We start from the raw sequence: 15,396 nt of genomic DNA, 5'->3' as shown, positions 1-15,396 counted from the left end.
ATAAAAAAAAATGTCCAACATATGGTTGATTTGAAGAGCATATGGAGGCATTGTAGTATGGCATTGTAGGACAATGTGTGGCAGCAAAGACAAGAGAAGAAGCACATAACATAGGCAGGCACATGTATGTAAGAAGTAAGAGAAGTGATAGGTCCCACACATCCTCACATGCTCATGCAACTAAATCCATCACATTTTTCTTCCATCATTCATATGCAGATTGAGACTTATGAGGCCTTCCGATTATCTCAACAAAAACAAAAGGATAATAATATTTTAGATAATATTTTTTTTATAATATTTGAACATCATCTACGTGTCATTTTGTTATTGGTTCAAAATTCTTCTGCAATTAATAATAATAATCATAAATACCATCGTAAATCAATCACAAAATAACATGTGAAGATATTCAAATATTGTCTAAGTATCATTATTGAAACCAAAAATATCAATAACAAACACTCAACAATTTTTAAACTTTTACGTTCCATAAGAAAAGAATCTATCTCACTGCCGACGCTCCCAACAATTTTTTATAAACAAAAATTAAATTTATCATTTCTTTTTCTAAAAAGGGTTTTAATTTGGTTATAGTAACAAACGTTTTGTAAAGGTGTTTGAATGAAGCTTTGGCATTGGAGGCAGGTAAAGAAGCAAGTTCCAATCACTGTTTCGACAGAGCAGAGGTAACGTTTTCATTCAGCTATCAAGTTTGCACAGCACTTTCCTACAAAAACAATTTTTTTTAATTATTTTATTATTATGTGCTCCATTAAACACCATAAAGATTTCAAATTTAATTTAAAAAAGTGATATTTATTAACAACGGATTTGTTTTTGGTGTGTGCAGTGTCTGTGAGAAGTTTGATGAAGAATGAGAAAAATGAAGAGGGAGCCTCTGGTGTCCTGTGGAATATGAAACAAATAAAGGTATACCCCACGAAAGCATCAATTAAAATTGTTGTTCTTCCTCATCAGTGCGCATTTATTCAGAGCCAAACAACAAAAAGTACAAACCCTCTCTCTCTCACTCTCATCTCTCTCATACACACACACACTCACATTCACACGCCCACACACCCACCGGTCTTTCTGAAAAGTCTAATAAAACCTATTCTAGCAGCCAGAACGGTGAATGGTGTTCCCAAAATGGGTGGTTAAGACACACAATACACATAAACACACTCTTTCAAGTCCTCATCTTTCTTCTCTACCAACTACTCCACCATGCTCTACGGGCTTCTCCCTTTGTTGGGAATGTTGGCTTTTCTTGGAATGCAGCTTCCTGTCATAATGGCTGGTTAGTTCCTTCAAAAGTTCTTTCCTTTTTTAGCTTTGCTTCAATATCTTCCACCCTTTTGCCTTATTACGATACTGGGTACACAAACTGCTGCATTGATTTCTGGAATATGTCTTTTACCCATCACGGGTAAGGAATGGTGTCGAGCTAGGAATTAATGATAACGGGTATTTAATAATGCTAACGCTTGGAACTTGTGGGTGATGTTCTTGGCGCATTTATACGTTGGTCGTAGTTATGATTGTTTTCCCCGTTATTGGGAAACTTGAATGTGATGAGAAAGGATTGACAGGTGTTAATGAATCTGGACAGTTATGCACATTGTCAATTTGTTACTAACATTTCTCTCACCTTGTTTTCCTTCCCTTTTTCTACACCAAAGTCACATTTAGGACCAAATATCTTGATGGAATTGTGGTACAACAAAAGCTTTTACCACCTGAATGGTTGCAGAAATTAATAGTAAAAGCTTTTATCACACATTCACAATTGCTCTAGGTTTGCCCATAGAGAACCCTGAGTTTTTACCTTCTAAAAGAGCAGAAAGCAGAAGCATTTGCCCACATTTAACCTATATTAGAAATAGATAAGGCTATCCTGCAAATCCGATATTGTGTTGTACTTTTTACTGGTATGTAAACTCTAGAAAATGGAACTGTTTTGAACTCTGATAAATTGAAAACATGTTATCGGTGACACAGAATAGTTACAAGGCCTTACCCAATTGTCAAGATTTTCATCATTGCTGCCCCTATTATTTTACTTCAATTAATGTAAAATACACCCTTATCCCGCAACTTCTCAGTTAAAAAGTTACACTCATCTCTATTCAGAGATCAGCAAGTGTTGCACTTTAACCCGTTTTAGTATAATTAGTGTGTGTGATGATGATTAATGTGAATTGGCCTCCTAAGTGTGTTTTTCTTTTTATTCCAATTTTGACGATCACTGATAACTAATTTTGAGGTTATTATGAATTTTTGGACTTCAGTAAATGAAATGATGGTTTGTGAATTCATATTATTAACTTGAAATTTCCTTAAAAGTGTTCATTTAATCTTCTATACTCTCAAAGTTCACGGTAAAAGATTCAAAGTCAGTTTCAAACAATGTTGACAGTCAGTAAAAGAGAAACATTTGACCTTAAGAGGTTTCTTTAAGTAAAGATGGACTAAATTGTAGCACATATTAATCTGAGGGGAGGAAAGTGTAATTTTAAAATAAGAATAGAGGATGGTATAATTTTAGCATCTCTCTAGGAAGGGGCTATAATCTGTTCATTTTAAATTATAATTTCAGATCAGTATTTATTTGTCTTGTGCTTTGAGTCAAAAAGTCATTTGCTTGCATGTTAGGGATATAAATCACGTACAATCTTATTTTTTTTCCACAGCTAAAGGAAAATAAGTGAATTGAAGAACTCGCTTTAACCATACTATAAGAATGCTCACGAGTAAAAAAAAAAATCCATAAAATCGTAATAAGTTCATTTTCATTCCATTATATGTCAAAGTATATCATTACTCAAATATAATGTATGCCTATTGCCTATGAACATCAGGCCCACAGCTTTCACTGCAAACCAAAGCAGTAAAACCATTTTATTGAGATAGACGTTCTTCCACAATATTTTGACATGTTCAAGATTTATTCAAGGCTAATCGTGACATGGTCAAGGTGCCAAAAACTTTCATGGTGCACATATTGTGACTATAAAGACTAAACAGTAATAATCAAAGAACTATGTATTCAAAACTAATACTGCAAGAATGTCATGAAATGAAACTAAGATTGGACCTGTTTTGTGTAGTTTCATCTCATGCATTCTGAAAACTTCCACAGAAACTGAATATGTTTTTACAGTTTCTCTAACCGTTGCCTTGAGGGAAATGATTAACAAATAGAAAGATTTTATTGGAAATCATGGTAGAGATGCAATGGTAATATTTGGAAGTAATATTTTGCAGTAAATTTTTCCCTATTGATTCTTGAACCATCCATTTCCTTTAGCGCAATGGTTAGCAAAACTGCTATCCTTATATTAATAATCTCAGCTTGACTGGGCAATCTTTTAACTGTACTATAGTAAATTGTTGGCAATTCAGGTGAAGGATTAAATGTGGTTTAATAGTCTAATATTCCTCCTCCTTTTGCAGATTGCCCTTTGAATTTTACTGGTTCAAACTTCACACTTACATCCTCTCTATGCTCTACCCATGGTGACAGAGGAAAATGCTGCCGATACATCAATACTAATGTTGCAATTGCTGTTTCTCGTTTTGCTAATGCAACAGGCAACCTAGGGGTCTCTCAAAATGCGACTGACATCTGCCTCCAAACCATATTCCAAACCTTGCAACTTAATGGAGTTGCACAAAATGCAACAGCTTTCTGTGGTTTCGGAACAAAAATTCCTGTTAATTATGAATGCAAGGGCAGAACTAGTGTTGTTCAAATGCTGCAATCCCCCAGATTTACGGAGGTCACAAAAAATTGCAAAGCGCCACTTGGAGAGGAAAGTAAATGTAAGAAGTGTTTAAATGCTGGCATTGGTTATCTCCATCATATCGGAATTGAAGATAATATAACACTAAGTACATGTCGTGATGCCACTTTTGCTGCATTAGCAAGCCAAGTTGATGAGATATCTACTATTGACATTGCAATTTGTTTCTTTGGGGTTCAAGGACTTCTCAAGCTTCCTGGTAAGAATTTTATTAAGTAAAAAAGTTAATAATTATCAGTTTGATCTGCTCCCTCTTCAGGTCACTGGGTGAATGAATTCCTTCATGTGTTAATGCTACTGCCTACATTAAATGATTATGCCTTGAGATTTATTATGATGTAAAGCCAATAAAATGGATGAGATCTATACTTCAGAATGTTGTAGTTCCTCTTTGTAATTGCTTCTAACTAAACAAGCAATTGTTGCACAAATACTTTCCATTGATATGACATGACAAGAATAGAAAACAGTATAACTAAACTACGCATTGAAAAAACTGTGTAAAGGGTACTAGTTAGTAGTTATAACAATTAATGTGTGCCAAATGAAGCATGTGTATTATTTTCTTTTTACACTAGTAAATATTCATTCCAGGAATGCAATGAAGTCAATGTATAGTTACCAAGAAACTAAAATTTTATAGCTGATCATGTTCTTTTGCAACTGTGATGCCAGTTTTAGAGTCAACCCCATCCTTGCCTGCTCCTATGGCTTCTCCAAGCCCACCTGTCTCTGATGGCCCAAGTCAACCATTGTTAAGTGCACCTTTAAAGGGAAAGCATCATTCATATCGTTTGACGTTAGTTCCAGGTATTGCTATTGCCGTTACAGCTGTTGCTGTTATCACACTCATAGTCTTGATAGTTCTAATTCGCCAGAAAAGCAGAGAGCTAGACAAGCCTGATAATTTTGGTAAACCCTGTTCGAAAACCTTACCTCCTTGTACAACATGGAAATTTCAGGAAGGTAAGGTTTTGGTTGATCATTCTTGTTAGTGATATTTTATTGAAACTAGCACAACATTTTTTCTTATTTTGCTTCCTGGTTGGGGTGTGTTGAGCAGGTTCTTCATCCATGTTCCGAAAATTCAGCTACAAGGAGATAAAAAGGGCTACAGAGGATTTTAGTACTATCATTGGTCAAGGGGGATTTGGAACTGTGTATAAAGCTGATTTTTCTGATGGCCTGGTCGCAGCAGTAAAACGGATGAACAGAATCTCTGAGCAGGGAGAGGATGAGTTCTGCAGAGAAATTGAGCTTCTTGCCCGGCTGCACCATCGGCATCTTGTTGCCTTGAGAGGCTTTTGCATTCAAAAACGTGAGAGGTAAAACGTTAGAGGTATCTGTTTCTGTGTTTTTTATATTCTTCGACATATATACCAATGAATCAAACTCTTCTAAATGTCTATGGCAGGTTTCTATTGTATGAGTACATGGGAAATGGAAGCTTGAAAGATCATCTTCATTGTATGGCTCTCGATTTCCATAGATTGTTGTTCCTTAAAAAAAACAAATAAATTCATTCACGCTCACTGTTTTGAATAATATTCTATTTTCGATAATATTTGGTCAAATTACAAATGGCACTTCTATCTTCATCCCTTGTGCTTGTATCTATTATGTGGATCTTATCTGCTTTCTGTCCTGCATCTTTTTTCTAACTCAGTACCATATTAAAAATGACAATTCAACATGTGCAACAAAACTATAGCATTTAAATAGGGAGGAAACAGATAATATTGCTTCTTTTCCCTGTTAACCCCTTAATCTCACGTAAGATACTTTTGTTCATTTGTACAGCCCCTGGTAAAACACCTTTAAGTTGGCGAACAAGAATCCAAATTGCCATTGATGTGGCCAATGCCCTGGTAATAACTGCCATTGGTTTAATTTCAAGCTTATCAAAATCGAGTGGCTGAATGTTTTTCATCCTTTATTCTCTTTATCCATGGATTTTACTTTTTAATCCTCACATTCTTTCACGTGCAGGAGTACCTCCATTTCTATTGCGATCCTCCTCTGTGTCACAGAGATATTAAATCTAGCAACACTTTACTGGATGAGAACTTTGTTGCCAAGGTTGGATGATTTTCGCACTGTATGCCTGCATTTCACCTGTTAAAAGAGTTTGAAACATTGCAAAGAATTTATGATGTTATATATGGACAGGGTAAGATGCTGTTAATTGTTTACTAACTCCTTTATACCTGTATTACATCATTTTCACAGATAGCTGATTTTGGTCTTGCACAAGCTTCAAAAGATGGATCGGTATGCTTTGAACCTGTAAACACTGAAATTCGGGGAACTCCGGGTAACCGATTCTTTTCTTCACTATATTTCACTTAGCTGATTTTAGATTTTTACGTGATTTAAAGGAGGGTTCTATATCCAGGGAACTACAGCTATAAACCTTCATCATTGACAATACTTAATTTTGGATGTTAAATTCAATTCCAGGTTATATGGATCCTGAGTATGTTGTTACTCAAGAGCTCACCGAGAAAAGTGACATATACAGTTTTGGGGTATTACTACTTGAAATTGTAACAGGAAGACGGGCCATTCAAGATAATAAGAATCTAGTAGAATGGGCCCAACCATACATGGAATCAGATACGAGATTATTGGAGCTAGTAGATCCCAATGTAAGGGAGTCTTTTGACTTGGATCAGCTCCAAACAGTAATCTCTATAGTAGCATGGTGCACCCATAGAGAAGGAAGGGCAAGGCCTTCAATAAAACAGGTACTTAGGCTTCTGTATGAGACATCAGAACCAATGCACAGTGAGTTTCTACAAGCTGTTGAAGATGAAGAATGTCAGGGAAGTCAGCACAGAGGCAGAAGAAGCAAGGGGAAAATGCTCAGAAATGAAGCATTGTTTCACAGCGGAGAGGGAAGATATCTTGCTTCATCTTCGAGTACATCCCGGTCATATTGCAGTAGAAGTTTTTTACTTGAGACTGGCTCTCCACAGTCTCCGCCAAATATGTTCTCTGTGTGAAACATCGTTAGATTCTTCAAGTTGACTTGAGTTTTAAATTTCTCATTTACTCTGACTTCAAATTTGTGGATTTTTAGGAAGTAGGAGAAAGTCTATATGAAAATCATGGGAGAAATGAGAAATATAGTACTTCATTTTCTTTTTATAAGAGAACCCTTCAAACCTAAGTGCCTACGTGCCTGTACCCGAGGCATTTAGAGTAACAGATTTCGATTTCATCATGGTCATCCATGCAGATTTCCTCTTTGCAAGGGATATATTGATTGAAAAGCTGCGAACTTAGCATAGATGAGTGTTTGGAAACAATGAGAACGTAATTTTTGACGTCCAACATTAAATAAATGTACTGCGATGGCTATAACGGAACTCGTTTCGTCAAATGGGCCTCTCAAAGCAGTTCCAAACACGCTGAAAGTAAATAAATCTATGTATATCTTTATTGACTACGATTCTCCTTATGCTGCCAGTCAGGTCACCCATGCCACAATTTTTGTAATGGCAACCATTTCTGACATTAGTAGAAGCATATTCGTAAACATTGATATTAAAAGAACGAGTACACAAGTTTTATTACGATATTCAGTAATGATTCCCACTGAAACTTCAAGGTACAGGAAGCATAAAAAGGTATGATGTTCAACCAATAATCAGTATCAAAATAAATCAACATGGAAGAATTGTATATTGAAATACGATACAAGATACAAGTACAAAAGCTATTACTTGTACACGTCTCCCGATTCCTACAAGTAGCTAATCGGTTTCAGAGACTGAAAATAAACACAAATTCGAGGGTGAAGTTTCAGATACATGCAGGACAGTGACTATAAAAAAAACACATATGTCCAGCATATCATTTTTACAAGTCTTCTAAGGAATAAATAACCTGAAAAGGCTGAGGTTGCTAAAGAGAAAACTAATTTCTCAGCATAAGATTAAAACATCAGAACGGTTAATGCGAATAGCAATTCGTTGCCAAGCTTTCTAACCACCCACAGCAGCCAGGAACTTCTTCCTGCTTACTGGTTCCTCATGCAATACCACCACATCACTCACTTTTTCAAACAAATCCTCCAACTTGTCCACACCAAATCTCTGATATTCCAGCTGTTTCTTGTATCGCTGCTGGTATATAGCCTCAAAACAACCAAGGAATATTCGACAAGAATAGCTTACTAGAATCTCTTGCAGCTCATACTTGAAGTGCTCAATAACACAGTCATCGACTTCACATTTGGCTGCACTCTCCTGATTGCCCTTGCCTGTGCAACTTCTTTCGTCATGTTCTTCTATGACTACTCTTTCCTCATCTGAAAACTCATCTGAAGAGCACCCACCAGTCACAACATTCACATTCTCTTCCTGGGTTCCCTTTCCCTTCTTATCTTTCTTTGCCAAAGAGAGAGGGGGAGCACTTGGGCCTGCCTTCCAGTTTCTGAGATACACAAATTTCCGATTCCCTTTCCCTTCCACAGCCAAGGCATCGCCCATCTTCTTGAAAAGATTGACCAACTTTATTGCCCCATATTCAGCAACATAAAGAGGTCTCCCATAAATTTTCTGGTACTCTGCCGGAACTCGGGCGAGAGGCATGCATCCTCCAAAATGTTCAATCAATCTTACCAGCTGCCCTTTGAGGCCATTTAAATCCCCAGGTTGTACCCATAACTGGCATTCATTCTGATCACCAGAAGGCATCATAGACCCTCCTTGAACATCATTGAATACAGATGGAAGGCTGTGTGATCTCATAGTTGTCGGCAAGCATGTCATGTTCGATGTGCCACAGTTGTATTCAGACAGCGATTGTGACACTAATGAAAATTCCCTTGAGTTGTAATAGTTCTGTGACATACCTCTATAAACTATTGCTTCTTCTTCATTTAATACTTCAGAATTGTCATTGATATGGCACCCCATCAAATATCCAGCAAGCTCAATTGGACCTCCACGGGGTGGCACTAAAGTCTTTGAGGGAGGCACAAAGCCTTCCCCGCGTGCCACACTAGGCCAGTCCCAGACAAATTTACCAGCATTGCATAGGGCAGACGAAACACCCACCCCAGCAGGGATGACAAGAATAACAGTATATCCTCGCTGACCAAGGATGTGAAGTGCTGGTGCAAAATCAACATCTCCAGATATAAGCATAATAGAGGATGGTGGAGGGTTGTCAAGAGCAAATAAGAACATATCGACCAAGATAGCTTTATCAGCAGCATCTTTTCTCCCATTTGGAACATCAATAAGTTTAACACCAGTTCTCTGACAGCCCTCTCTAAGTCGCCTAGGGAAAGAATTGAAATCCCCATAAGCAGAAAACAGCATAACAGCTCCTTTAATTACTGGGTGCACCCGTAAAGCCATTCTTATGTTACCTGCTACATCTTCGGGCCGTACATCACTTGGAACAGGACAATTCTCAATATCCCAAAGGATTGCTACTGGGCCATCTAAGGAGCTATGGAGTTGCTGGTTTAAAGGACATTGAAGAATGGCTGCATTTGACTCAGTCATAGTCTTACCCTTCTGTTCAAAGGTGTCAGAAGATGTTATTTGTGTTGATTTACTAGGGGTAGCCATCAATGCACTAGGAATTCAGATGTTCCTGCACGCATAATGGAGTGAAGAGATCATTCAACAAAAAAAATCCCTGAAACAACTTGTTGCAACACAGTGATAAGGTAATGCTATATAGGCTTGAATGATCTAGCCATATGACCCAAAAATAGGGGCACTGAACGCAACCGCGGTTAAGAGAACAAGACCCACAGGACTCGGATAAAAACAGGTTATTTCCCTTCAATCAGAAACAGGATAGGACTAAAGATAATCAATTCTAGGAACTATTAAGCATCAATGCTGGTTTCTAAACAATGATTAAACTGCTAGAGCAAGAAGCATAACTGCCTGGTTGTCAAAGAGAGTCCAATGCAAGGTATCCCTATTCAGAGATTGCACAGTGCAAAACAAGGGTGAAGGATATCAAACTAAGAACTAACATGATTCTTGGAATAAAAATCCCTACCAAATTAAAGGTTCTGAAACATTTTTGAGAATAAAAAATACAAAATACACAATGATTTCAATCCATCGCCCCGTTTTATACGCATCCAGGAATCACAATTACAAAACAAAGTCTAGTTCACCATCACAGTATCCTAAAAGTGTATCCCACTGAACGATTGAAAATGAAATCAAAAAAACCCCACAATCAATAATCATAAACTCAACTATTACCACCACTACAGCATGTATTGAACCAAGACTCCCTTCCAATTCCATTGACATTTTAACACCAACAGCCAAATGAGAATAAACAAACTTTATGCAATTTCTAACACTTACCCCTATAAAAGGAAAGCCCTCAACCGCCCAAAGAGAAATTTGATTCCTGAACCTACGTCTGCAAAAACAAAATTCAAAGCACAGAAATCTATTAGAGAAAAACACACACTGGAACGGGTAGCATGAATAACCCTTCCAAATTGTTTATTACAGAAGGAAATTTCTTTTAATAAAAAAAAAATTCGGAACAGAATTTGAGCTTTGGTAAGATAAAAACCGGAATCCACACACAAAATCCTACAACGGTGCTGTCTATGATACAGATATTTTTATTTCATTGAAAAAAGAATGAAGGGTGACAAAAAAAATGCAAATAAGAAAGATACCAATAATTATTGACTAATTGTAGAATAATTGAAACGTTGTTGATGGGAAATCAAATCGGATGCCACACGAACAAGAATCCGGAGTCCCAATCCTGATTAGGTAGCAAATAAAGGATAAATCCCGAAGATGATTAGCGCGTGATATTGAAAAATGAGATAGAGTAATAGAGGAAGTAATTGAAGGAAGAGAGTATGAAAGGGTTTTGGTTTGGGTGGGTGAGTGGGTTTTTTTATTCAGTGGCAGCAGAAAGAGTGAAAGTGAAGATGAATATTTTTGCTTTCTTAGGGCATTAGAAACCACTAAACATGTTTTTCTTTAATTATAAATGGGTTTATATTAAAATCTAATTCCATTTTTCATGTAAATATTAAATTATTATTTTAAAATTATAAGATTAAAACATCGAATAATTTGAAATACTAAAAAATTAAAGGGTTAAATATGTTTTTAGTCCCTATACTTTGGGACGATTTTGGTTTTAGTCTCTCTTTCAAACTAAGGTACGATTTAGTTCTTCAACTTTAGAAAACTCTAAATTTTAGTCATTTTTATCAAAATTATCAGATTTTAGTCTTTTTTACCAAAATTTGTTAACTTTATTTACTGTTTCAAGCAAGTTTTATTATATCATTTGGATTGTTTCAAATAGTAAATAAAGTTAACAAATTTTGATAAAAAGGACTAAAATTCAGAGTTTTCTAAAGTTGAAGGACTAAATTGTACCTTGTTTAAAAGAGGGACTAAAACCAAAATCGTCCCAAAGTATAGAAACTAAAAACATATTTAACCCAAAATTAAATTGTTATAATTTGATTTTCCTAGTTGGTTAATATTTATTATAAACTAAGTAGAAGCTAACGTCCAATTCAGTTGCGGAGAAAAACAGAAACAAGAGAAACGTGGAAGAGAATGGATCTTGGAATTGGCGAGCCATTTTGTATCAACGAGAAGTGAAATGATTGGAGGAAACAGCCTCAACGAGAAGTCAAAGGAGATACCAACGCAGAAATTCTTGTTTTTTTTCAAAACTATTTTTAAATTTGTGTTTACTTTGATGTTTTTTTGTGTATTTTGTTTATTTTTTTATCTTAGTAAATATATATTATATTAAAAGATATTTAGAGATTTATAAAATAATAATAATATTTTTCAATTTATAATTAAATTTTGAATAAAATTAATTAAAAAATTATTCACAAGTTTAGAGAATTAATATGTGTAAAAATATAATGAGTAAATTATATAAAAATATAAAAGAATATAATATGTGAAAAATTATAGAGTAAATTATCTAAAAATATAAAGAATAAATTATACAAAAATTTGTTAAGTATATTCGTTATAAATATAAATCATTGTGTGGACATATTGGTCTAATGTTACACTGGTATAATCAGTACATTGATAAATTCATCTAATACTTAATGTTAGACTCATCTAATCGGAATGACACACTTATCTAATGTATATTGTTACACTTATCTAATGTGTATGGACAAATTCATCTAACCAATATGGCACACTCATCTAATGTATATTGTTACACTTTAGTAGACAACCCAAGGGACAACCATGGTCCCTCTCCCATATTTTAAGACAAGGAAAGCTATGCCCATGCTCCTTTCCACCCCAAAATCTGGAAGTATGGTCTATTGGAAGATTCCCCACCTTTCCACGCTCACAGATTCCAAGCTACTATGTTTCCATATTTGACGTAAATAATTGATTATGTGAGGTGGAGATCGATTATTTTGAGTCTAAAGGTCCAAAAATGTGATCTTCCTTTTGGCAATAATCGATTATTACGGCTAATAATCGATTAGTACTAATCGATTATCTTAAGTATAAAAGTCCAAAACTTTTACGATTTTCCCCGATTTGTTTGAGACTCTTCTCGAGGTCAAAAACATGCGTATAAGTACTCAAATTGAAGCTTTTTGAGTCTACTTTCCAATGGAAAAAGAACCAACCAAAAATCTTAAATGTATAAAAAGTTATATGTTAAATAGTAAACCATGTCAAAGTTGACAACATTACAATTTACACTATAACTTTAACTTTTCTTAGAACTTGTTAAATTTTGAGTTTCCAAGGGTCTTACATAAAAGGATTCCTTAGCTTCCCTAATGTGTTTCTCTTAGTCTCTTTTGTATAGGAATTAGACTTGGTTTTGTTTTTGGGATTTTTTATTTTTGTAATATTCTTTTTCATAATGTAATCTCCTCCTATTATCTTTAAAATAATCCAATATCTTGAAAATATATTTGATTATTATGGAGATCTAAAAATATTTGACAAAATCTTTGCTAGATTTAAAAAGACTTGACAAATCTTTTTTTTTTTTATATTTACTGATATAGTTAAATAACATAATTATTTAAGAATATCAAATAAAATTTCTTATGATATATTTTCCCCAAATTATCTTTTATCATAAAAATTTATCAATTATTAAAGTCATTTTTTAGAAAACAATAGAGAAAATCTCAAGATCCAATTTTTGTTGTTTGTTCCCTCTTATTGGCTTAGACAAATTTCTTCACTTTTTCATGCTATACTTACATTGACTTCTTATGGTTTTAATTATTTTTTATTATTAGGTTTATCTTTAAGGTATCATGAAACTTTAATCAATTTATTTCAACCTCTCAATTTATACCTCATTCTTTCTTCCAAACATTACTTTGATATCCCCAAACTCATTTGTGCTTGCTTTCTTCACATATCCTATAATTAAATTCTGTTGAAATCTTTCTTCATTATCCATGGTTGAACCATCCAGAAGAAGAAGAAGAAGAAGAAGAAGCATGGCATCTGAAAGCAACCCTCCTCAACGAGAAGCTAATCTTGAAGGGTGGATTTCTGATGTGCAAAAGCATCAAAAGTATTTGCATTTTTGGAAGGAGAGGAAGGTTCTTAAGAAAAAGTTCATTGATCTTCAATGGTTCACTTCTTATGGTTTTCACTTTCCTCAACTCATTATTGAACAAGGAGTTCAATATTTGATGGAACTTCGAGGGTGCTATTATACCGATTTTGTCCGCGTCTTTTATTTCAACCTTAAAGTTTGAGATGACATTTTCCACACTAGGGTCAAGGGAGTCGACAATGTTCTTGACAACAAGATATGGACAAATGTAGTTCAAATTCCAATTTTGGAAAATTCTCAACATATACCAAGTGATTTTGCTCAATTTAACAAAATCATGGTATATTCATTTTTGAGGAATACTTCAAAGAGGATCCAATCATGCTCAATGTTCTGAAATTGATCTCTTGATCATGTATGGAATACTTCAAAGTATCCCTATTAATTGGCCTCATCTCATACAAAACATCATGTACAAGGCAAAGCGGTTGGATTATGCTCCACTCCCTTATCCACTTTTAGTCTCTCGCATTTGCGAATACAAAGGCGTAGATGTCTCTAGTGAACGCGCTGAGCATGTTCTCCCAAATCACAAAATTGGAGATATCTCACTGAGAAAAATGGGCTTCATCAAACAAGGCAATATATATCCATTCTGATGATGTTGGTTTTCAAGCTCATAAAGATGCAAATGAAGATGAAGAAGATACTGAGTTTCCTGACCTAATCAATGTTGCTGGACCATCTCATTTGCTAGAAGAATTTAGTATGGAAAGTTTATCTAGACAAATGACCGAGATGGCAAGAATGCAAAATGAGATGATGAACTTTCAAAATGCTCGTCATGAAGAAATTTGCACTCATCTCAAGCATATTGATGAGAGGATTTCAGGATTAGAAAAACACTTTTAGGATAGTGATGAGTTTTAGGTTCTCTTGATGCTTTATGATTTAGCTTGTATGCTTTAAATGTGTTTTGAATGTTTGTTTAAATTCAATAAAATATATCAAGTTTGTTTAAATCTTATGAATACATGTTTTTTCTTAAGGGGAGTATAATTTTAGGGGGAGATAAACTAACAAAATTTTTTATTATGATAAAAAAGGGAGAGAAAAAGTTTATAAATTATTTAAAGCTTATAAATTATTTGTGTTTATTCACTAATATTCTTTTCTTCCATAAGTTATGCTTTTATCTAGATTATTACTAAAAGATTTAAATCAAAGGAGTTTTTTTTATCATCATCAAAAGCGGGGAGAATGTTAGCAAAATGATGAAGATGAAGTTTTGATGTTGTCCAAATCAAGTCAAGAGAAATCAAGATTCAAGAAGATCTTTTGAAGACTTGTACTATAATGAAAAACTTTTGTAATAATTGTAATTTAATGTCTAGGACTTAGGTTCTTAATGCTTTTGATTCCATGTATTTTCTGTTGAGATTGTTGATAAGGGAAGCACTGGTTTAGCTAACCTTAATCTCACAGTGCTTTATTCACTCTGGTTTTTTATGATGACAACACATTTTTAATAACACGTGTATTGTTGATGTGTTACATGTTCCAATCTTCAGTTTGATTGTAATCTTGTTGAACATGTTTTGTGTTGATTTTGATTTATGAATGCACATTTACTGAGCTTGTATATGTTACATCGTTTCTGGTTGCATTACACATATTTTAGAAGAAGAAAACCACATGCACTTTTGTGAACTTAAACTGTGTGGCAAATATGATAGTTCAAGTCAACTTCATTATTAATTGAATCGACTAAGACTGAAGACTTTGCACAGATTTTCAAATACAGTGTTATGTGAGATTTTGCATTGAAAAGAATTTCAATATGTGCAGATGTGTCAAAGTTGACTGTGTGCGCCTTGCATTCGACTTTGTTAGTTGTTTTATTTGAGATTATGTTATGCTTGTGAACAATAACGACTATATTTTTAAAAGTTAGTTAAGCATTGAATGAGAGTCAACTATATTGAATGTGAAATTAATTTGTTTGACTTGACATCTACTACTTTAACTTAACTGTTAT

At 34.5% G+C, this 15,396-nt stretch overlaps 2 protein-coding genes across 3 annotated transcripts; one reads left to right on the top strand and one right to left on the bottom strand.

Moving 5' to 3' along the window:
• The first annotated feature begins 626 nt into the window (after positions 1–626).
• Positions 627–6,981, top strand: LOC106765597 (probable receptor-like protein kinase At1g49730). 2 transcript variants are annotated; one of them, XM_022783048.1, is made up of 11 exons: positions 627–689; positions 854–1,012; positions 1,127–1,303; positions 3,460–4,008; positions 4,485–4,775; positions 4,873–5,134; positions 5,224–5,276; positions 5,610–5,677; positions 5,799–5,888; positions 6,039–6,123; positions 6,270–6,981. In XM_022783048.1, exons 3-11 carry the CDS (start codon positions 1,231–1,233, stop codon positions 6,812–6,814), a joined length of 2,016 nt encoding a protein of 671 aa, XP_022638769.1. In that variant the 5' UTR covers positions 627–689; positions 854–1,012; positions 1,127–1,230; the 3' UTR covers positions 6,815–6,981. The 2 variants fall into 2 exon arrangements, with proteins under 2 accessions (XP_022638769.1, XP_022638768.1); XM_022783047.1 differs by lacking the exons at positions 627–689; positions 854–1,012 and having other exon boundaries at positions 1,021–1,303.
• A 486-nt stretch (positions 6,982–7,467) lies between these two features.
• On the bottom strand, positions 7,468–10,770 carry LOC106769481. Its single transcript, XM_014655113.2, has 3 exons — positions 10,489–10,770; positions 10,163–10,220; positions 7,468–9,422 (listed from the first exon to the last, which is right to left on the bottom strand). Exon 3 carries the CDS (start codon positions 9,395–9,397, stop codon positions 7,799–7,801), a length of 1,599 nt encoding a protein of 532 aa, XP_014510599.1. The 5' UTR covers positions 9,398–9,422; positions 10,163–10,220; positions 10,489–10,770; the 3' UTR covers positions 7,468–7,798.
• Between the last annotated feature and the right edge of the window lie 4,626 nt (positions 10,771–15,396).

This window comes from Vigna radiata, chromosome 7, assembly GCF_000741045.1.
Source record: "Vigna radiata var. radiata cultivar VC1973A chromosome 7, Vradiata_ver6, whole genome shotgun sequence".
In the NCBI taxonomy this organism is placed as follows: Eukaryota; Viridiplantae; Streptophyta; class Magnoliopsida; order Fabales; family Fabaceae; genus Vigna; species Vigna radiata.
This window is presented reverse-complemented; position numbering and strand designations above follow the sequence as displayed.

Excerpts from the sequence above, each read along its gene's own strand:
- LOC106765597 (XM_022783048.1), top strand. The coding sequence starts at position 1,231 with ATGCTCTACGGGCTTCTCCCTTTGTTGGGAATGTTGGCTTTTCTTGGA. Across the intron at positions 4,776-4,872 it reads AACATGGAAATTTCAGGAAG|GTTCTTCATCCATGTTCCGA; the intron begins GTAAGGTTTTGG and ends TGTGTTGAGCAG. Across the intron at positions 5,889-6,038 it reads ATGAGAACTTTGTTGCCAAG|ATAGCTGATTTTGGTCTTGC; the intron begins GTTGGATGATTT and ends TCATTTTCACAG.
- LOC106769481 (XM_014655113.2), bottom strand. The coding sequence starts at position 9,397 with ATGGCTACCCCTAGTAAATCAACACAAATAACATCTTCTGACACCTTT.